Here is a 21,534-nt window from a genome sequence, read left to right as displayed (position 1 = left end):
TTTGTTTGTTTTTTGAGACAGGGTCTCCCTGTAGTCCCAGCTGGCCTGGAACTCACTATGTAGACTTTGAGCTCACAGAGCTCCACCTGCCTCTGCCTCCCAAGTGCTAGGATTAAAGGTACATGCCACCACCCCTAGTGACAAATGTAACTTCTAAGTTACTTGCAAAGCTTGAGTCACCTTTTGGGTGACAACAGAAATAAAAGAAAGCCTATTGTGGCTTTGGATAGTGCTTGGTAGTCCAACCTAGGATTACTTTTCTTGAGCCAGAGTTTTATCATCTCTGTTGTTCTTACCGTCTGAGTAGGGTATGCCTCCACCAGCCTGGAAAAAAAGGAGCCACAAATATTAGTGTTGTTTTAGGCACTTGAATGTTGATTTGTTAACTTCAAAGGACATACCTTTTTAAACTGATCTACATTCTGAGGTGGGTTACATTCAGTAGCAGGTTATTTTTAGCCCACAGATGGCATCCTTGTGTAATTCTCTGAATGGCCTTTTAAGGAGGGAATCTTTCAAATGGCTCATGTTAAGTCTGTTAATGCATCCCTTCCATGTGAGGGTTTTAAAGTTGGATGCACTAGAGCTCCAGAGAGGGAAATCACCCCATGGTCACAGTAAGTCACAGTCCATGTTAGCAAAGCCTCATTCCCAGGCTCATTCCTCATCTTGTTTTTTGAGATTTAAATTTAGACAAGTCCAAGAGGAGCAGCAAAGTCCCAATAAGTTGCTTCCCCTTGATGGCTTGTTTGGGGCCCGGTTAGCCTGCTGATCCCCTGGGTGGTATGTAATAGCTACTTGAGTTGCTAAGACAACTGCCTCAAGCAGGATAGCTATTTCCATTGAGCGTTTATGTCCTTATTTCTTGAAATTAATAAGTCTCTTTCTCCAAATAGGTTCATGCACATGCATTATCATGAGGGTACATTTGGAATCAGTGTAGATATTTACTTATTTTTCCCTGGTACAGTTGTAAAGCCTTGGGACAATTAATTCAGCTTTTTGTGCAGAGGTACAGCTGGAGGGGTGTGGGCTTTTGTTACCTTATCCAGGGCCCCCGTAGTATATGCATGCAGCACTGCTGGGTCCCCTTTCGATGAAGTGCTCCCTGTGGTGAAGTGTTCCCAGTCAGAGACTGTCATCAGCTGGCCTGTCAAATCTGGTGTGCTGACATAAATTGTATTGAGAATTTCTAAGCAGTTACATTCCAAATCTGACTGAGTCTTTTGTTGGGAGCAAGATAGTGTCATTATTCACCTGGCTGAGGGTTCTTTTTGCTGTACATGGATAACATTGAAGGAAATGAAAGTTATCAGAAACCAGCATTTTAAAAGCTCCCCTACCTACCCACAATTTCTATCCAGGAGGTGTTTGGTTTCTTCTCTATGAGCATGTGTGACACCTTTGTGTGTCTTAGTGGTCTCTGATATAGATACTTTGAAGAGCTCTGCTCCTTAGCATATGCAACACAGATGACTCCTTAAAGGGCTTTCCTTTCAGCATTGTGCTGTTGGCTCTATTTTGGCCAAGTCCAGGTTTGCCATGACCAGACACCATGAGTTTTGCTCTCTCTCTCTCTCTCTCTCTCTCTCTCTCTCTCCCCCCCCATTTAGTGCTCGCAGGACTGGAGAGGTGGACAGAGTTGGTCATTCATGACTGCTGGTCCTAATGGGTCACTGTGGGTTCTATAGATCTTCACCCAGGGCCCTAGCCAGTCTCCTGGAGCAGAAGCATGGGCAGTGGAGATCAGCTTTGTCTTCTGCTTGGAAATGGTGTGATATAGACCCAGAGGTCCTAGAAGTCAGTGACAATTAGAACTTTCTCTTTTTCTGATTTTGTCTTCTGAGAGAGCCTTGACCAGCAGTGGTCATGAGTTGAGTCTTCCACACCTGATGCCTCACTTTCCTGACCGGAAACATCTGTCTAGACTGAACTCTGAATCCTGAAGCCACCCATAGCCACTGTCCTGTCGACTTATAGCCCTGCTGAGTGCCTGTTGCGTGTCAAGTTCAGTGCTATCCACCATGGAGACAGCAGTGAATGGGAGAACCCCCCTCATTACTGCTAAGTTTCAGTCTGATGCAAATGTAGCTAACTGTGGAACCCCAGGAATCATGAGCAGCTTTGTGTGTAGGTATATTTTTTTCTCGGAGATTTTCTGTGGCTTTCCTTGCATTTTCAAAGATATCCAGAGTTCATGAAAGGCTTAGCATGTTTGGACCTTTGTAGCTCTACTAGTTCCTAGCTCTGTGGTCTTGAGCAGGAAATGTACCAGTATAAGGTCCTAAATTTCAATGCCCCCATCTATGAGATGGAGAGTGTGTATGTAAGATGACATAGCTAGTTTATTAGTCATGTTATCCAGGGAAACACAATAAGTGTGTGTGTGTGTGTGTGTGTGTGTGTGTGTATGTGTGTGTGTGTGTGTGTGTGTGTGTGTGTATACAGAGAGATTAAGATTTTCAAGAATTGGTACCCACAGCTGTGAAGATAGCAAATCAAAAATCTGAAGGGGGCTGTCAGACTGGAAACCCAGAAAAGTGTTGCAGTTCATGTTCAAAGCTATCTACCAACAAATTTCCTCTTGTAAAGGAGAATTCAGTATTTGTACTTCAGTTACTTCGAAGAGCTCACTCATATCATAGAAGGTAATCTATATTATTCAAAGTCCACGATTTAAATATGAATTTCATAAAAAAATCACTCGCAAAGCATCAAGAATCATGTTCTTGATTGAATTCCGGACCTTGTAGCCCAGCCAAGTAGACACAAAATTCATCACCACACTGGTGTTAAATAGCCAGTGATTGCTAAATCATCACTGTCATGTCCAGTGAACCATGAGACCTCTGAGCTTGGGAGAATGCTTTGAAACCCCCAAATCATAGAAGCTACCCCAGAAAAGATCTTGGGAGTCATGGGGCAGGTCAGAGACCCAGAAAGCCAAGAAGGTTCTAGAACATAAGCATCTGGGATCTGGGCAAGGCAGTCTATGGCTGCTCTAAAGACAGCCTGGCTAGGAGGAATGTGCACCGGCCACAGACAGCCTCTCTGGGGCCTGTAGTAGAGAGAGGGCAGGGACTGTTAAGCAGGAACCAGAGGAGGGGGTATCTTCAGTTGATAGAGCAAAGCAGAAGCACCTGGAGAGGAGACAGCCCTCTGTCCCAGGAGAGAAGGGTCAGAGATCAAGGACGTTGAGCAGGGGTTCTGATGGATGCATCTGGATTTCTGACTGCAGGAAGCTGTGGTTTGTGGCTGCATCTTATTCAGAAGCTGTGGCAGGATCAGAGCTCAGAGAAAAGTTAGGATGCTACATTTAGGGAAAGCCTCTTCTCCTGGAGATATGGTGCTGATCCAAGGTGGTGGTGGTGGGGATCATGTATTTCAGGTCCTGTCATGTGGGTGTCATAGCCACATGTGATTTCTGGGGACTGAGCAGCTGTAGTCAATGTCCCCTTGGGTGGACTCTTCCTCCAACCTCTGAGATATAAGGAGCCCAAGGTTATGCAGGAGACAGCCATGTACCCCAAGTGGGAAAAAGCTGAACTGGACCAGGGACCTCCCAGAGGGTTCCCTTATACTCCACACAACTTTTAAGGAACGTACACTGTACTGTCTGGTACCTTGTCCATCTGATGGACCATGAGCCCTCCAAGATGTAGTGTTTGGTCACAGAGTTTGTGCAATACAGGGATCCAAGCAGAATCTCATTAGTTCATGGAGTCTCACTTCCCTATGGTCCTCACAATCTCTATGGGACAGCAAGAAGTCTGTTTGTCACAACATTCCACAATGTGGCTGGATGGATGAAGGGGAGGTCTGGGATGGCCCTATGAAAGAAGTATGTACGAATTAGTTCTGGAGCTCTGTTGTGTCACATGCTCCAAGTCACAGAAAACTGTGACAAAAGGATAGACTTTCTATGTTTTTACCACACAGAAAACCAAGATGATGGTTAAGTTAGATTGAGTCATTTCAGTGCAAACAGGATATTCCAAATATAATGTCATACATCCTAAAGTAACTTTTTTACTTTCTCTGTTTTGTGTTGCAGTTTTGAGAGTCTTGTTTTGTGGTCCAGGCTGGCATTGAACTTACAATCTTTCTGCTTTAGTCTCTCCAAGTGCTAGGGTTATAGACAAGTTATATGACCTGTAATATTTATCAATTATACCTCTATAGATGTGGGGGGTTTCTATAGAGATTTGGGGATGTCTGGGTTTGTGATGTTAGATCTGTGTGTGTTGAACATGGTGCATTAAATACCACTTTAATTAGTGTATCTTGATTCCTGGATTGGACCAACAGCATCTTGGTGAACTTAAACCTCTCCTGCCGGAATCCAACCCCTCCAATCAGCTACAACTCCCTAACCTAAAACCCTCAGAGACTCTTGCTGCTATTGACAGATGCTCAGTTGCTCTCCATGGCCTCTCCAGACCCTAGGCACCTGTTCAACACAACTAGAGACCTGTGGGGGGAACTGGGTATCAGTTAGGTGGCCTAACCCAGAGCCCTAGGGATGGGGATGAACAGGCAGCTGTGAGTTGAAACAGCTTGCATCCCAACCACAGTAAGGCAGTTTGCAGATGTTCTTCCACAGGTGATGACCACAGGCACTGGAGGGTGCCTCAAGGCTGTTGGTGGAAACCAGAGCCAATCTGGGGCAAGAATGGAGCCTCACAGACCTGTTTGCACTGGCGAGGCTTCTGCCAGCCAGAGGAGGAGGGCCTGCTCTTCAGGAAGCCCAGACTACAAGTGGGGCCAGAGGTAACTTTGACCTTGAAGGCCAATGAAGCTCAGGGCAGGACAGGTGCTGGACACTGTTCCCAGGCGATACGGCATTTTCCTCCTGTTGCTGATGCTGGGCCTGGTGGAGGGTGTCCAGGGCTTGCTTTCCCCAAGCTCAGCACGAGGGAGCAGACCCCTGGACCGTGGAGCACTGGTGGGAAGAAGCAGGTCTAGTTTGTGGATCTTGCCAGGCAGGTAAGGGACTTGCTTAATGGGGAAATGTGTGTACGTGGGTCCATGGACTGGATGCTGGAATGGAAGACTGAGGGGGAAAGTGGCTCGGATGGCCAGAGTGGTGAGGAGGAGGGATCAGTCCGAGATGAGAGTCCTGAGAGATACTGGTTTAAACCCAGCACTTTGCCCATGTTGGGCAAGTGCTCTACCATTGAGTCACATCCCCAGCCCCCTTCCCCTTTTCTCACTTTTTATTTTGAGAAAGGGTCTTGCTAACTTGCCCAGACTGATCTTATACTGTGTAGCCCAGAATTTGCCACCCTCCTGCCTCAGCTTCTGAAGTAGCTAGAATTAAGGTTTGTGCTTCCTGGCCAGGCTGCATACGTTCTTTTTAATCAAGTATTTTCACATCTAGAAATTTACTATGAGGGAACTATCAAAGTATCCATTAAATACTATAGGTGTCTGGGAGGGGAAAGTAGAAATGGGCTTGGGAGATGCCTGCCTGTAGGTAAGTACTTGCCTCATAAGCACGAGGATCTGAGTTTAGACTCCCAGCACCCAGGTAAACAGCAGGGTGTAGTGGCACATAACTGGTAGTCTTAGCAATGGGGAGGCAGAGACAGGAGAATCCCTGGGACTCACTGGCCACTAGTCTAGCTGAATCAGTGAGCTCCAGGTTCAGTGAAAGACCTTATCTCAGAAAATAAGGTGGAGGGTAACTGAGGAAGATACCTCATGTCCATCTCTACTCTCCATACTCACATGCACACACATACATGCATACACATGCAACAATTAAAATGTCAAGCAATAAGAGAGGGTAAAATGAACTCTGCTGGGGATGGGGATCCAGGACTTTCACACGCTAAGCATATATTCAGCCTCTGAGTTCCACTGAAGCCCGTGTTTTGTAAAGGGAAGCACAATACATAACCTGAGGGACTGGGTGTTCAACACAACCTCTAGGATGTTCATCTAGGTGGTTGGATGTATCATTAGTTTTTTTTTTCTTTTTTTTGTATAAAATATTTAATTTATTGATCTTTCGGGGGAATTTGATACATCACTATTACAATTGCGCCATTAACCTTGTAGCTTCTTCAACATTAGTGATTCATTTTCATGGTGCTGCTGCTGAGGAACCAGTTCTTTCTGCACAGATTTAAGAGAAAGGCTTTTTGAAAAGTTTGCAAGTTCCTTCTGTATATTTACAAAAGCTCTGTTCACTCTGTTAACTTTTTCATCATTCATAATGTTTATCTTTTTAAGATTAGTAGTAACTGGTTTTGCTTTGTTTTTGGCCTTGACGTTTTTCTGACTGGCTATATGAAATACATTCCTGGACTTCTGCCCTTTTGATTTGTTCTTGGCCATTGTCAGACCTTGGGAACCACTCGCGGATGCTCAGGATCCAAGTGACGCCATCTGTAAACACCGTTTTTTTTTTTTTTTTCTTTTAAAGAGCAGGATTCCAAGTGTGCATATAACCTTTGAACCCATTTTCTTTAGTTCAGTTATGACCCCGTTGCAATTCATCTGAGAGGTTTATTTATTTATTACAGAGTAGGATCCCATTTATGAGCATGTTGTGGTTTGTTTAGCCAGTCCCTAGTTGATGGGTCTTAGTTATTTCCAGTTTGGGGCAGTCATGAATGAAGCATATGAACTCAGTTTTTCATTCCACTTGGATAAGCACCAAGAGTAGGATTTATATCATGTGTCCAACTGTATGTTTCCAGTAAATTGGCCAGTGACTTTGCAAAACTCCTGTCCCTTTTTGTATCCCAAGCCATGCATGAAAGTTCTGGGAACTCTGTGTTCTCACTACACGTGGTATCATCAGGTTTTTAAGAATTCTCATAAAATACATATAACACAAAACTCAACATTTTAATCAAAAGTGTATAATTCAGTAGCATTCAAATGCTGTGCAGACAGGATACCCTTGAAATGACACACACACACACACACACACACACACACACACACACTCATCCTACAGATATTGAAATGGCATATTATGGTAATTTAGGGCTGTATTTTCCTGAAGAAAAATGATATCAAACATGTTTTCATGTGTTGTTGGCCATTTTTATATCTCCTCTGGAGAAATATCTACCAAGTCCTTTGCCTATTGTTTAATTGGATTGTCTTTCATTGTTGATTTATAAGACTTCATTATATAATCTGAATACTAGACTCTTGTCAAAAATATCATTTGCAAGTTATCTTCTGCATTTGTGAACTCTCTTTACTTTTTTGATAGTTCTCTCTCTTTCTCTCTCTTTTTTGGGGGTCTTTTTGAGACAGGGTCTCCCTATATCCCCAGCTGGCCTGGAACTCGCTATGTAGACCAGGCTGGCCTTTGACTCACAGAGATCTGCCTGCCTCTGCCTCTCGAATGCTGGGATTAAAGGTGTGCACCACCACGCCAGACTGATAGCTGGAACTCACTATGTAGACCAGGCTGGCCTTGAACTCACAGAGATCTGCCTGTCTCTGCCTCCCGAGTGCTGGGGATAGTTCTCTTTTATGCACAAATGCTTTTAATTTTGATGAAGTTCAATTTACCCATTTTCATTTTATTGCTTGTACTTTTATTTTTTTCCTTTTTAATTGAATTTTTGTCATTTTCATACAATATATTTTGACTGTATTTAGGTCTCCTCTCCTATCTATACTTCCCTTTATTACCCCCACCTAATTTAATGTACTCTAATATATATTATATTACAAAGCCTAATTACCGTTTATAGCACTTTCTAAGGTGGAAATGCATTAGTCCAACATATGACACCTGTATCTAGTTAGCACTAATCCAATGCTGTATCCTTGTAAGTAACTGAGTCAGTAATTACAGTCAGAAAAGGCAAAACTTGAGGTTTCTTGTGGATTTGGAATCTCAAGAGGGTGATTTTCTTGTTTCTTAATTATTTTGAGATTTGTTTTTTTCTTTTAAAAAGGGTATTTAAATATAGAATCTAAGGACAAAGATGTCATTTTAGTGTAGAAAATGAGGTGACTCAGTCTATAGTGATTCCAGGCTTCTGACCTGGAGGGCAAAAAGAATACTCATGTGGAGTCTTTGTGGAGACAAAGACAGAAAGAGCTGATGGAGTCAGGGGTCTCATCTGAACATGAATCTGAGTTTCTCATTGAGCACAAGGTCAGTAAATAATTGAAGTGGCATGGAGGAGATTTGCACATTGGATAGAGTACAGCCTCATCTTAGGGGCAGTAAGTGGAAATGGAAGGTGGCAGAGGAGGAGGACCTCAGGGTTGGCCTGGGGGCCAGCAGCCATGATAGGCCAGAGAGAAAGGGAAGCCAGGGAGGGAGGAGTGCATGGTCTGAGACACCTGGGAGAAGAGAGGCACTAGAAAGAGGGGCATACCTCTTGCTGCATCCTGCAGAGACATAAGTACAGTAGAAACTTGGGTGAGACTTTGGACTTGACCATGATGACCATCTTGTGGGCCTTGTTCTGAGAAGTGTCACAGGGAGATGGAGGTGAGGGCCAAGTGGATCCCTGCCAGGTCTCCAGCATGAGAAACAACACCTGCTACAAACAGGATGGATGGATGGACAGATGAGTGGATGGACAGATGGATAGATAGATGATAGAAAAAGTGATCTGAAAGATCAGAGAAGGCCTCATGAATGGGGCATGACTGGATAGGAATGAAAGCAGAAGAATCTGCATGTGTGAGCACCTTAAATCAAGAATGATGTAGTGTGTAGGGTCCAGGGAGGAAGCTAGTCTGGCTAGATCAGGAGAACTGGTAGGGAGGAGACTCAGCAACTGTCAAAAGGTCCACCAGGAGTCTCTGGCTCACCACACCCAGCAGAGCATCACTCAGGGATTTGCTGAGAAGCTGCTGGGCTTGGTGTTTCCATCAACATTTACAAACTCAGAGATTGGGGGGGTGGAGGGACAGACCTGTGGGGGGTCTCACTCCCCACCTACCCTTTACCAAAGGCATAGTCCATCTACTGTACCTTGTGCCTCTTACACCCTGCAGGTTCGAGTTCCAGCTCATCCCACAGGGAACATGTTCCCGGTGCTGGCCTCGTGGTTCTCCATCTGAGCCTAAGTCATCGTGGTATGTTTTTGGTAGTGGGACCCAGCTCACAGTCCTAGGTAAGTGGCTCTCATGATCTTGTCCAGCTGAACTTAGCCCTTCTGCTGTCTCAGAAAAGTCCATTTTCCTTCTGGGGGCTTCTTCCCATCTCCTTTCCCTAGTTTTAAGGACTGACATTTATACTCCTTTCTGTGGAATGAGAAGTTGTGATCTTAGGGTGACCCACAGAAAGGGCTCCAATAGCTTCATCCTTTCTTCTAAGTCAGATACCTAAGTAGGGGTCAGGATCTAGGATTTGTGGGCACCAGGATTTATAACCAATGAGTCCCCAACAGTTGAACTGAGGGCCAGATATCTATCCAGACTGAAAAGGCCAGACCGGAGGCCTGGGGACATGGCTGGTGCTGTGAACCTAGCCTTCAAAGACTCAGGTCACCCCACGTAGAGAGCGAGAGCAAGAGAGGGAGGTGGGGGGGATCTGGCTTACTGTAGGCTGCAGCTCTCTGATTCTCTGCTGGGCCATGAGAACATGAGGACACAGGAAAGACTCAGAGTGGCAAGGTGACTAGAACCTGGCCTTCCAAGGATTGCTACTAGAAAAGAACATAGACTTGTCTGTACAGCCCCGGAGTCCCTTAGCCCTGGGGCCTGGTAAGTCTCTTGGTCAGATGTCTTACTTGCCTACCTTCCTCAAGTGATCTTAGACTTAAAGATGATGAATGAGGGAGCAAATGGTAATCAGAGAACCACCTAATTGACAGATGAGATCAGGAGTCATCAGAGATATCTGAGTAGGCAAGGGGTTACTGTATCCCATAGTCAGGGAGATGAAGCCTCAGGAACATAGCCAATCAGTGACTGGATGATCAGTGTGGACAAAGGAGCCAGTAGAACCTTAGAGGTAAGCCAGTTTTATGGATGGAATCTACTTCTTGATGGGATAGCTGAACAGAGCAGGCTAGAACACAGGCTCTAGAGAACCTGTATAGTAGGCATACGGTCTCCCAACATATCCCAGGACCAACCTTCCAGGTTCGTGGATACCCCAGTTCACACAGGAGGCTCTGAGCATTGAAGGAGTAATGGGAAAGGGAGGGGCTGGGCTACAGGTAGGTGTATAGGAGGCCAGGGTCAGATTCCAATTCAGACTCTAGCTACCAGGGATTAGGGAACACAGCCAGCCTTAGTCTTGGTGGGGAAACTGAGATCACAAGGGGAGATCAAAAGGGCTGGGCCAGGTCACCCGGGAGAGAAACAACATATAACAAAGTGTACCACTCTCAAGAAGACAGTGGAGGAGAGGAGGCAGGGTCCCTGGGTGGAATACTCTAATGACACCGAGAATAGTCACCGAGACTTTAGACAGGAAAAGGGTGCTTCTCTATTACATGGGCTTTCCTATGACAACTCATCTCCTCTGTCTGCACAGGTCAGCCCAAGGCTGCTCCTTTGGTCACCCTGTTTTTGCCTTCCTTGAAGGAGATCCAGGCCAACAAGTACACACTGGTGTGTCTGGTGAGCGAATTCTACCCGGGTGCTCTGGTGGTGGCCTGGAAGGTAGATGGCATCCCTGTCACTCAGGGTGTGGAGACCACCCAGCCCTTTAAACAGACCAACAACAAGTACATAGCTAGCAGCTACCTCACACTGATGTCTGACCAATGGACACCTCACAGCAGATACAGTTGCCAGGTCACTCACGAAGGGACCACTGTGGAGAAGAGCATGTCCCCTGCTGAATGTTCTTAGGTTATGGTCCTCTTCCTACCCTTGGTGGCTTGGAGCTGAAAGACCCAGGGAGGGGGTCTCCTTTCCTGCCAGTGGCCATCCCAGCCCTTCTCCCTGTACCCAATACTCAATAAATATCCTATTACCCACAAGATATTCTTCTCCATCTCATTGATTTCCATGTCATATTTCACTTGCCTGCCCAGGGACTTCAGAGTTGGATGGAGAAGTCCTGGAACTCAGTGGGAAAGTAGCCTAGGGGAGAGGTTCCAGGATTTCAGCCCATTGGCTTTCACTTTCCTTCTCTTTATTTTCCCAGTATAGCTCCTCTCTTACCCTCTGCCTCCTTTCTGGATTGAACTGTGGCCTTCTGAAACATTGTCTTCTATCTCTACCCTGGTCTGAGAGGTCAAGGCTCAGAGACATTAGGAAATGACCAAGGTCACACTTGAGGATCAGAACTGGATTGGAGCACAACCCAAGGCAAGCCCTTCACATGGAGCCTCCAGAGTTCTAGGCTACACATGATTTGGTTTTACCCATCCTCTCAATTCTCCATTCACTCACCCAAGTACCCATCTACCCACCAATACACCCACTTGTTATTGACCCATTCTTCTACCACTCATCTATCCACTTATCAATCATCAATTTACTCACACATCCCCTGATTTCCCCCCATCCATTACTTACCAACACACCAACTATTCATCCAACTGCCTACACACTTATGCACTCACCAGTCTCCCCACACTCCCATTCACCCATTTATCCACCTATGCATCATCCATCTTGTCCATCAAGAGTCCACCCATCCATATAGCCACTGGTCCAGCTCCTCCTTCTTTCCTGCTCCCCTTCTCTCCATCTTCACCTTCCTTCTTTTCTTCCCTCATTTAAATTGTTCATTGGGAGTCTTGTGTTCAACAGGTGCAGGATAGGCATTGAGATCAGATGAAAAGTCTCAAGACCTAGCAGGAGGCTCTGCTACCTGAGGGTGGTACCTTTTCCTTGGGTAATATTCTCTCCAGAATCAGAAATACCTTAATGATTTAATTTAATGACAATTCCTTGATATCTTTTGAAGATAGTTCAATAAGGACCAAGACTTTTGCTTTGTCTTGTGTTTTATTATTTATTGTTTTTTATTGGTATGAGTGTATTGCCTGTGTATATGTAAGTGCACCTGTGTTGTGCAATGCCCATGGAGGTCAGAAGAGGGCGTTGGATCCCCTGGAACTGGAGTTATGGATGGTTGTTAGCTGCCATGTGGGTGCTGGGAATTGAACCTGGGTCCTCTGCAAGAGCAGTCAGTGCTCTTAACTGCTGAGCCATCTCACCAGCCCCAGGAACTTTTTATTTTAAGGGGATTTTTTTTCCCTCTATAATGCAACAAGGCACTGAAAATAAAATTATGAGGGATCATTTGCAATTTTAATCATTTACTCAGTGTTTCCTCCTGCATCTTTGAATAGGGACACACAGAAACTTTTACTTTAAAGGACCTGTTGGGGAGATGTAGAGATCATTGTGAAACATACTCTAGCCTTAAATATAGGAATTGTGCCATTGGCTTCTGAACTGCAGAACCAAAAACTGTGTACCAAACACACTTCTTTCTCTGAGTGGTAGTCTATTTCCAGACTACTTGGGAGTTCCATAAAAATACCAGGAGCTCAAGTTATATAAAAGATCTCTCTTTTAAAATTTTAATTAATTAATTAATTTTATTTTATGTGTATGAGTGTTTTGCCTGCATGTTTGTTAGTATACCCGTGTTGTGCAGTGCCAGCGGAGGTCAGAAGAGGGCATCGAATCACCTGGAACTGGAGTTACAGACCATTGTTAGCCACCACGTGGGGTCGGGAAATGAACCCAGATCCCTCTGGAAGAGCAGCCAGTGTTTTTAAGTGCTGAACCATCTCTCCAGCCCCTAAACGCTTTCTTTTAGAAATGTCACCCAGCCACAAAATATTGCTCGAATTTAAAATAATTTTTTTAAAACAGTGAAATGAATAGAACTAAATTGTTAGTAATTAAGAGAAAGCTTGGAAGATAGATCTAAATTTAACATCCTATTCCTTCTGCTTTTCCCACTGAATCTATAGACTGCTTAACTGCTGTCACCCTAGTGTAATTAAGTATATGGAAATGGCTGTTGTTAGCCTTCAGGGATCTGGAAACCTAGCACGCCATACCTCTAAGGGATGCATTAAATAAAACGACTTAAAGCTGCCTTGATCAGATTATGGGCTGCTACTCGTGAGGCTGCTCTTGACTGTCTAATCGACAGTCCGGCTGCTGCTCACTCGGGATACCCTCCTGCCGACACCCGCAGGCGCCACACCAGCCACTCTGGGTCCTTTTGTAGAGAACCGCATCCTCCTGGCAGTCCCCTGCATCCCCGCCCCACGCCCGGGCGACTCTCACCTAGCCATATGCTCCAGGCGGTCTGGCGCACCCAGGGGTGTTCCCACGTCCGGCACACGCCCCCGACACCCGGGCGGTGTTATCAAGCCCACGGCTGGCGGTTGCTTTGAGAAGGCTGCTTTCCGGTTCCGGTCGGTTGCCCTGGAGACGCCCATACACAGACGAACAGATCCCAGTGGACCGCCGGAGCCCGGGGAACACTGCGGCGCCATGAGTCAGCGGCAGGTGCTACAAGGTAGGCCGGCGGAGGGCTGGAGGGCGCTGGAGTGGGCGGGCTCCCAGGTCACCCGGCTGCTCCACAGAACCTCTCTCCTCAGTGTTCGAGCAGTACCAGAAAGCCCGGACCCAGTTTGTGCAGATGGTGGCGGAGCTGGCGACCAGACCCCAAAACATTGAGACGCTGCAGAATGCGGGTAAGCCTGCAACCCCACCCCCTCCCCCGTGTTGCCCTGCCGCCCAGCTCTACTCGATACCCCTGGCCTCGCTTAGCTCGAACTCTGGCCCTAATTTCCCACGCCCTCCTCCCTGCCACCTCCACCCTTAATCCACCCTCCATCTGTGCCCGGCCTCTCCGGGTCCGCGTGGTCCACCCCTCTCTCCCCTTGGTCCCCAGCTAACCGCTTCCTGGGTCTCTTGCTGGCTGCGCTTCCGGGGCGGTGGAAACCAGAGGGATAACGCCAAGTTCCTTCCGTATAGTCTCCAGTCCCCTTAAGGGGGTCTTTATGGGTGAGGCCAAGAGGATGAAGGAAGGGGCTTGGTGTCTTTCATTTCCATTTTCACTGAAATCAGGCAGGTTCCATCAAAGCCATAGGAATTGCCTGGAAGTCAATATGTAGAGCGTGATGGAGCACGCCTTTAATCCCAGCACTGGGAGGCAGAGGCAGGTGGATCTCTGTGAGATCAAGACCAGCCTGGTCTACACAGCGAGTTCCAGGGCAGCTGGGGCTATAGGCTACCTGTGTGATATTCATGATCAGTCTCTATTTAAAATTACTACAGGAAAGCTTGAGACTAGATAATCTAAAATATGCTAAAAATAATTTCCCCAGGAAAAGAAAAACTCTTAGTATGCCATCAAGATAATAGTCAAAGGTAGATCATTTCAAAATACTGTTATATTCCTTTGGTGTTTCATAAGTCAGCTACAAGTACAGTTAGAATGTCAAGTCTAAGCCATACTTTGGTGACCACTTAGTCTTCCAGTTTGGATTAGATTCCTTCTACACTAGGTGCAGTGATGCCTTTTTGGAAATCCCACTACTTGGGAGGCTGAGGCAGGAGAGTCACTTGAGCCCAGAGAGTTCAAGGTCAGCCTATGGGCCCTTTGAGGATTCTGAGCACATGTGTACAAACACAGAGTAAAGAAAATGCAGCTTCATAAAAACAAAGCAACCAATTTTTAATAACAAAATTTTAGAAATTGATACTAGTTTAATGGTTAGCAGGGCCAGGGGCAGCAGGGGGTTGGGTGTGTTTATGAGAGCCACTGCAAGAGACTCTTGTATACAGATCAAAGTGTGTTCTGACTGTGGTAGTGGGGACACATGAGATAAAAATGACATAGAATGAACTATACAGAAGGTAGTTATGACTAGGGAAGTATGAGTAAGATTAACTAATTTCTGCCAGTGTGACCATCCTAGTTGTAACAGTGCACTAACATTTTGAAAGATGCCACTGGAAGAAGCTAAATAAAGGGTAGAGAGAAAGTATCCTGCTTCACAACTCACATGAAACTATACTTGTCTCAAAAATTTAAAACTTAAAGAATATGTTCTCCATTCTAAATGCTTCCCCCTACACCACCAATGAAAATAGCCAAGAATAAATATCAAAATCCCAGGGACAAATAGGTGCAGGGATATTTAAATTCATTTTTTAAAGCCCTCATCTTATAAACTGAAGTTCTCTTATGACAGAGGTCAGTGATCTCACAGTTCAGTTAGTGGTGGAATCAGGTTTGATCCACCAAAAGTGAAACTCCACCTTCTTTTACTCCCTTCCTCCTCCTTTCCTTCTTCTACTCCTCTCCTTCCTCCTCCTCCTCTTCTCCCTCTTCCTTCTCTCGCTCTTCCTCTCCCTCCCTCCCTCCTTCCCTCCCTCTCCCTCCCTCTTTCTTTTTTTTTTTTTCTTCAGTCTTTCTGAAACTAAGGGCTAGTACCATAAGGATTTTACAAAGTCAGGTCTTTACCGTCTTCCAATCTTGGAAAAGATTCGAACATAACATTCTTTTTTCACTAATACAAGTACTGTGAAACCAGTCTGGAATTTCTCTGTTGTGAGGAAGCCTAAGATGGGTGAAAGGTTTCAGGAGAGACTGAGATGGTTTTGTGAGCAAAGTGCTTGCCGAGTAAACATTAGGACTCAGGTTCAGATCCCCAGCACTCATATAAAAAGTTGGGCATGGTAGCAGGTGCCTTTACTTCCCACACTGGGGGGCTTGCTGAGCCCCAGGACTCATTTTTTAATTGCTGCCTGATCCTATGCTCTTGATATTTTACCCTGTACGTATTAGAAATTATTTCTAGATGGCTCAGAAGTTCTTAATGAATTTTGATGTTAACTGCTGAAACAAATCCTCTGTTTAGGGCTTTTCCAGTATTTATCTAATAATTATGAAACTTGTTGGATTTTTAAAATTTTATTGATTTAAAATTTTTATGTGTTTTTTGGTGCTCTAAGCACAGCCATGTGTGTAATGCCCACTGGGACCAGAAGAGGGCATGAGATCCCCTGGAACTGGAGTAACAGACTGTTAGCTACCTTGTGGGTGCTGGGAATCCAACCCAGGTCCACTGTAAGAGCAGCCAGTGCTTTTAACTGCTGAGCCATCTCTCAAGTCCCAACTTGTTTGTTTTTGAGGACTCCTTGGGGACAATCATGGGAATCTGAGTGGAGCTAGTTTGGAAAACTTTAACTGATAAACCCCTGGAGGTGGGAGGGAGTGGGAATGGTATTGAGTTTGAGCTGGCCTCATGAGATCGTTAGTTTTTTATGATTCAAAAGAAATGTCTGATGAAACCTAGATTTTTTTCATAGCAATATTTTAACACACTTATTTTAACAATATGCTTATTTTTTTCAAATGGAGGGTCTCACATAAGCTAGGCTGGCCCAGAACTCATTATGTAGCTGAGGATGATTTTGCACTACTGATCACAGGTGTGCACGTTTGCTTTTAAACTGAAGGCTTAAAAAAAAAAACAAAACCAGACACCTTTTCCCATAGCTTCTTTAAATATATCAGTGAAGACATCAGCCATCATGTCAAAAATATTTTAGAGGAAGATATGCTTATTTCTTCCATAAACATTTGTGCATGTTAGGCTAGATCTAGATATACAAGGCAGGTATTCCTGCTTCCCTTTTTTTCTTTTTTTAAAAACTATTTTTATTGAGTTTTTGTGCATTTCATAAATAGTTCTTCATCAAATTTAGAGCACCACCTCATCCATGCCCCCACATTACCCCCCCCCACCAGACCTCTTACATTCTGTCATATATGTTAAGTCCTAGCTGGTTGAGCATTTGTACCCAGATAGTCTTTGGTGCATGTTTATCCTCTGGAGTCTAGTCAGCCTATCTAGAGATCTTAAGGAAGATCTACTCTCCCTTCCCCAGCAATAATCATTTGCCAACAGTTCCCAGGCTAGGGTCTTTTATTTTTAAAATACTCTCCTTTTCTTTTGCTGCCAGGAAACTCAGAACTTACTTGCAATAGAATCCTTAGCCTGTATTTCTGATAGAGTTATCAGTCCCCTTCCCCAGTACATGGCTATTGATATATATCTCAAATAGTGTGTATCTCTGTGTCTGTGTGTGATACTGGATATTGAATTTAGGCCTCAGGCATGCTAGCCAAGTACTCTACCACTGAACTACATCTTAAGTCTCAGAAAAAATTTTGAACTAATTGTCTTACAAATATTTCCTCTCTAAATACTACTTCTTGCATCAGGTAATCCTTTTGATCTGTTTTTGTTATTCACTAGGATGCCTCCTTCCTAGATACCTGAATCTTCTGCAGACAGATGGAGTAGGTATCTACTGTAAAAGGGGAAATGTTAGTAGAGGAGGACAAGACATGCTGAGTTTGGGCTCCCTAGATAACTTTCAAATGAAAACAGTATATGTGGGGTGATTTTAGGTGAAACAGCTTTTATGACTAATATGAGTTTCTTAAGGCTATGGTAATAGCACTGCTCCTATTCCTGACATCTTGTACCTAAAAAGAAAATAACCATGAACACAACATTTTCTTTTGAACCAAAGTTTATCTGAAAGGGGGGAAAATTATACAATAACTTTGACAAATTGGTTCATTCATCATTCAATGAACATTTATTGCATTCACAAGTACTAGATAGATACTGAGTTTACATGCTGATGATGCAAGCCTGAAAGGAGTAGTCCTTGCCCTTCAGTGTCTTATTTACTAATGAATGTATATATATATATATAATATGTAATATGTATTGCTGTTATGTATCAATATATATTACTACATAAAGTTACTGTGGTGGTTTGAGAGAAGTGATCCTTGTGGGTTCCAAGTATTTGAACACTTGGTCAGTTGGTGGTGCTGTTTGGGGAGAGTCATGGAACTTTAAAAAAAAATTTTATAAAAAATTTATACATGCGTGTAAGGTGTTTTGACCAAATCCATGCCCACTCCTTCTCCCCCAACATTTCCCCCCCTAAAGAGGTAACCCTAAAATCTTTTAAGGACTAGATACAAGCTCCCAAATACTTTTGACATTTTTGGCCTTGGAACAGAGTATGTTGCTAACAGGCCCAAGGACATTTTGACTCTTTTAGCCAAGAAACTGGCTACATTTCTTTTGGGTTTTTTTACCCTAACTGCCTAGCCAATTCCTACCTTCTGTTCTTATCACACCATCCTCTGAAGGGGTTACCCAAATTGCCAATAGGGAATAGGATCTTTTTGGTGTCTGTTGTGATGTTTCCCCTTTCATCTCTGATTTTATTGATTTGGATTTGCTCTTTCTTTCAAGGTTCAGGAAGCAGAGAGAGGTGGGGCGGAGCCGGGTCTAGAGGTAGTTCTCCTGGGGCCCAAGGAAGGCACCAAGCCAGTGGGGGTGAACAGGGTCAGGAATCAGCAGTGGCTCCCCAGGTGTCTGGGGCCCCAAGACTAGGAGTGGCACAGGGCCCAAGCTAGGAGTAGAGAACAGTGGGGGAGATGGAAGGGTGAGCGCGGCTGGCGGAGTCCTCTTTCTTATTTTTTAATGTAGTCACTTAGAGCTATAAACTTCCCTCTTGGAACTGCTTTTAATGTGTCCCAGAGGTTGTGCTGTGTTGTATTGTCCTTTTTGTTGAATTTCAGGAATTCTTTTATTTCTTTCTTAATTTCTCCTTTGACCCACTCATTGTTTAGGAGTGTCTTGTCCAATCACCATGAGTTTGTGTAGTGACTAGAGCTTCGTCCAGTGTTGATTTTGAGCCTTATTGCTTTGTGGTCTAATAGATGCATGGAATTATTTCAATATTTTTGTATTTGTTGAGGTTTGTTTTCTGGCCCAGTATATGGTCAATTTTTGAAAAAGTTCCATCAAGTGTTGAGTAGACAGCTGTTGTTTTTCCTTTGCTGCTTTCAGTATTCTCTCTTTGTTCTGTACATTTAGTGTTTTTACTATGATATGTTGTGGGGAGTTTCTTTTCTGATCCTGTCTATTTAGTGTTCTGTGTGCTTCCTGTATTTCTATGGGGATGTCTTTCCTTAGTTTTGGGAAATTCTCTTCTACAATCTGTTTAAGATCTGGTCAACACCATTAACCTGAAATTCTTCCCCTTCCTGTATTTCTATGATCTGTAGATTTGGTCTTTTCATGGTGTCCCACATCTCTTGCATATTCCCTTCCTGTGTTTTTTAAAATTTTCCATACTGTTTGCTTGAATGGTCCAATTCTTCAGCTTTATCCTCCAGTGTTGATATTCTGTTTTCCATTTCATTCATTCTAGAGGGGAGGCATTCTCCTGTATTTTCTAATTGGCTTACTAAGTGTTTCATTCCTTCTTCATTTCAGCCTGAGTGTTCTTCAATATTTCTAACTCTTTTCTGAATTCATTCAGAAGTTTATCCCTTCAGTTCTTTGATTTCTTTCTTTGTGTGTTCTTTAAATTCACTGAATTCTTTTATCATGCTTATAATTGTTCTTTTGAGTTCCATGTCCTGGTTGTGGTTTTGGCATGTGAATTTCTTTTGTTGTTTATGATTCTTATATGAGAATTAAGTTGAAGTATACTTATGTTTGTATTATCTGGGTGCCTAGATCCTTTCTTTATTGGTTATGTAAAGTTGGTTGGTACAGGGTTCAGGTTCTTTCAGGTTTATTTTGGAGGGAACTGATGGCTTCAGATCAGCTATTCAGGGCTACCCACAGAAGCCCAATTCAGGTTCCAGTCAGGTACACTTAAGCTTCCTTCACCATGTGGAGGCCAGATCCAGGCAGTCCTGTGTGTTGTCAACCCTATGCCAGAGGGAGACCAGAGGGGGGTCAGAACTCGGGCACTCTCTGGAGGTCTGCTGAGATCCCAGCCTTAGCCTACCAAAGGTAGATCTGGCCTGGGGCCTTGGGAGGGGCCTCACAAAATCCCAGGTACGGGGATGGTATGGTGCAATTAGGTGAAGCTCACCACCATGTGGAGGCAGGGTCCAGGGGCTGTCAGGCTGTCCCTTGGGTTCTCAGGTCCTCTGGTAGTTGGAGGCCAGAACCCAGCATTCTTCTGGCAGTCTGCTGAGCTCCAAGCAGCTACCCTGATGGAGGAGGTCCAAACCCACCCTCTCAGGCTCGTGTCATGGATCTTTTAAAGGTGTGGCTATGCTGGCAGAAGCACGTTACTGGGGCCCGGCTTTGAGAGTTCATAACCTTGCCCCACTTTGAGTTTGTTTCTCTGCTTCCTGTGAGTGACTGAAGATGTGAGTGCTCTGCTTTCTGCTCTGACTGCCACCTGCCATGCCTCCTTGCCATGATGGACTCTCATCCTTCTGGAACCGTAAACCAAATAAACTCTTCCTTCCATAAGTTGCCTTAGTCATGGTGTTTTATTATAGCAACAGAAAAGTAACTAATAGTTACTATTTATTGGAAGGGTGCTTAAGTCACTATTTTGGAATTAGGGTGCTGTTCAGTAGACACATCTAAGTGTCAGAAGGTCCCAGTGAACTTTGATATTAGCTGTTGAAACAATTCTGAATTTCCTAGGAATGAAATGCAGAAGTAGTTTCACAGTAAATGGTCATATAGATTAAAATTAAATGTGTTATTTAGATTTGATTTTTTTTAAAGCTTGTAAAACTTAAAGCAATGACTATCCAATGTAGTTTGTAAATTTATGATAAATTTTGCTTTGAGAAGTTAAAAAAAGGCCCAAGTCACTTTATTTTATTTTACTTTTTGAGACAGGATCTCCTTTTAGCCCCAGCAGACCCTGAACTCATTATGTAGTGCAGGCTGTCCTCAATCTCACAGAGATCCTCTTGCCTTTGCCTCCTGCAAGCTGGAATTAAAAGTGTGTGCCATGACACCTAGCAAAATCACTTTATTTTAAATAAAAAAAAAACAAAAAAGGAAGAATAGCAAAGGACCCTATTAAGAGGGTATGAAGACAACTTACAAAATGGAAGAAAATGCTTTCAAAGCATGGGTATGATAAGGAATTAATATCTATAATATGTAAAGAACACCAACAAAGAAAAGTAGACTGATTTCATAATGGGCAAGAGAACCCCACCCACTCCTCACCATCTTCCTTCTCCCAGGCTAATCCTGAAAAATGCTGCTCCAGCTTCAGACTAGTACCAGTGTACACCAACAATAAAAACAGAATCAGACCTCCACTCAACAAAGGCAGGTGACAATGTCATATCAGGTATATAACCAACAGAAGAAGTCCATGTGCCCAGGTCAAATTGCAAAAACAAAAATAATATGAAAAACCAAAATAGTAGAGTACCACCAAATCCTACCAGTCCTATAGAAGTGTTCTACAATGAGAACTACCCAGAGGAACCCCAGGATATAGAACTTAAAAGAACAATCATAAACTGGGCATGGTGGTGCACGCCTGTTGTCCCAGCACTTGGGAGGCAGAGGCAGGCAGATCTCTGTGAGTTCAAGGCCAGCCTGGTCTACATAATGAGTTCCAGGACAGCTAGGGCTACAGGGAGACCCTGTCTCAAAAAACAAAACAAAAACAAACAAACAAACAAAACCCAAAAACCAAAATAAAACAGAAACAAACATAAAAAGAACAATCATAAAATGATCAAAGAATTCAAGGACTTAAACACTTCAAGGAACTCAGAGG

At 44.0% G+C, this 21,534-nt stretch overlaps 3 protein-coding genes across 4 annotated transcripts in view; 2 read left to right on the top strand and 1 right to left on the bottom strand.

Moving 5' to 3' along the window:
• Positions 1-4,771: 4,771 nt before the first annotated feature.
• Positions 4,772-10,802, top strand: Igll5 (immunoglobulin lambda like polypeptide 5). The gene is made up of 3 exons (XM_008842199.3): positions 4,772-4,986; positions 8,989-9,107; positions 10,478-10,802. The coding sequence occupies exons 1-3, from the start codon at positions 4,793-4,795 to the stop codon at positions 10,795-10,797; spliced, it is 633 nt and encodes a 210-aa protein (XP_008840421.1). The 5' UTR covers positions 4,772-4,792; the 3' UTR covers positions 10,798-10,802.
• On the bottom strand, positions 5,780-6,838 carry LOC103741436 (uncharacterized protein C8orf59 homolog). The gene has a single exon (XM_017800375.2). It carries the CDS (start codon positions 6,340-6,342, stop codon positions 6,052-6,054), a length of 291 nt encoding a protein of 96 aa, XP_017655864.1. The 5' UTR covers positions 6,343-6,838; the 3' UTR covers positions 5,780-6,051.
• Positions 10,803-13,368: 2,566 nt separating the features above from the next.
• Positions 13,369-21,534, top strand: part of LOC103741439 (sperm-associated antigen 6) — a 71,027-nt gene continuing 62,861 nt past the window's right edge. For both annotated transcript variants that reach the window (XM_029567896.1, XM_008842200.3), the window contains exons 1-2: positions 13,369-13,441; positions 13,524-13,619. In XM_029567896.1, the coding sequence (XP_029423756.1) occupies positions 13,417-13,441; positions 13,524-13,619 (121 nt within the window). In that variant the 5' untranslated portion in view covers positions 13,369-13,416. The remainder of the gene's footprint in view (positions 13,442-13,523; positions 13,620-21,534) is intronic.

This window comes from Nannospalax galili, unplaced genomic scaffold (genome assembly GCF_000622305.1).
Source record: "Nannospalax galili isolate Female #2095 unplaced genomic scaffold, S.galili_v1.0 scaffold321, whole genome shotgun sequence".
Taxonomy (NCBI): domain Eukaryota; kingdom Metazoa; phylum Chordata; class Mammalia; order Rodentia; family Spalacidae; genus Nannospalax; species Nannospalax galili.
This window is presented reverse-complemented; position numbering and strand designations above follow the sequence as displayed.

Bases quoted from the DNA above. Each gene is read 5' to 3' on its own strand.
- Igll5 (XM_008842199.3), top strand. From the start codon at position 4,793: ATGAAGCTCAGGGCAGGACAGGTGCTGGACACTGTTCCCAGGCGATAC. The intron at 4,987-8,988 runs GTAAGGGACTTG...TACACCCTGCAG, and splicing joins TTGTGGATCTTGCCAGGCAG to GTTCGAGTTCCAGCTCATCC. The intron at 9,108-10,477 runs GTAAGTGGCTCT...CTGTCTGCACAG, and splicing joins GACCCAGCTCACAGTCCTAG to GTCAGCCCAAGGCTGCTCCT.
- LOC103741436 (XM_017800375.2), bottom strand. From the start codon at position 6,342: ATGGCCAAGAACAAATCAAAAGGGCAGAAGTCCAGGAATGTATTTCAT.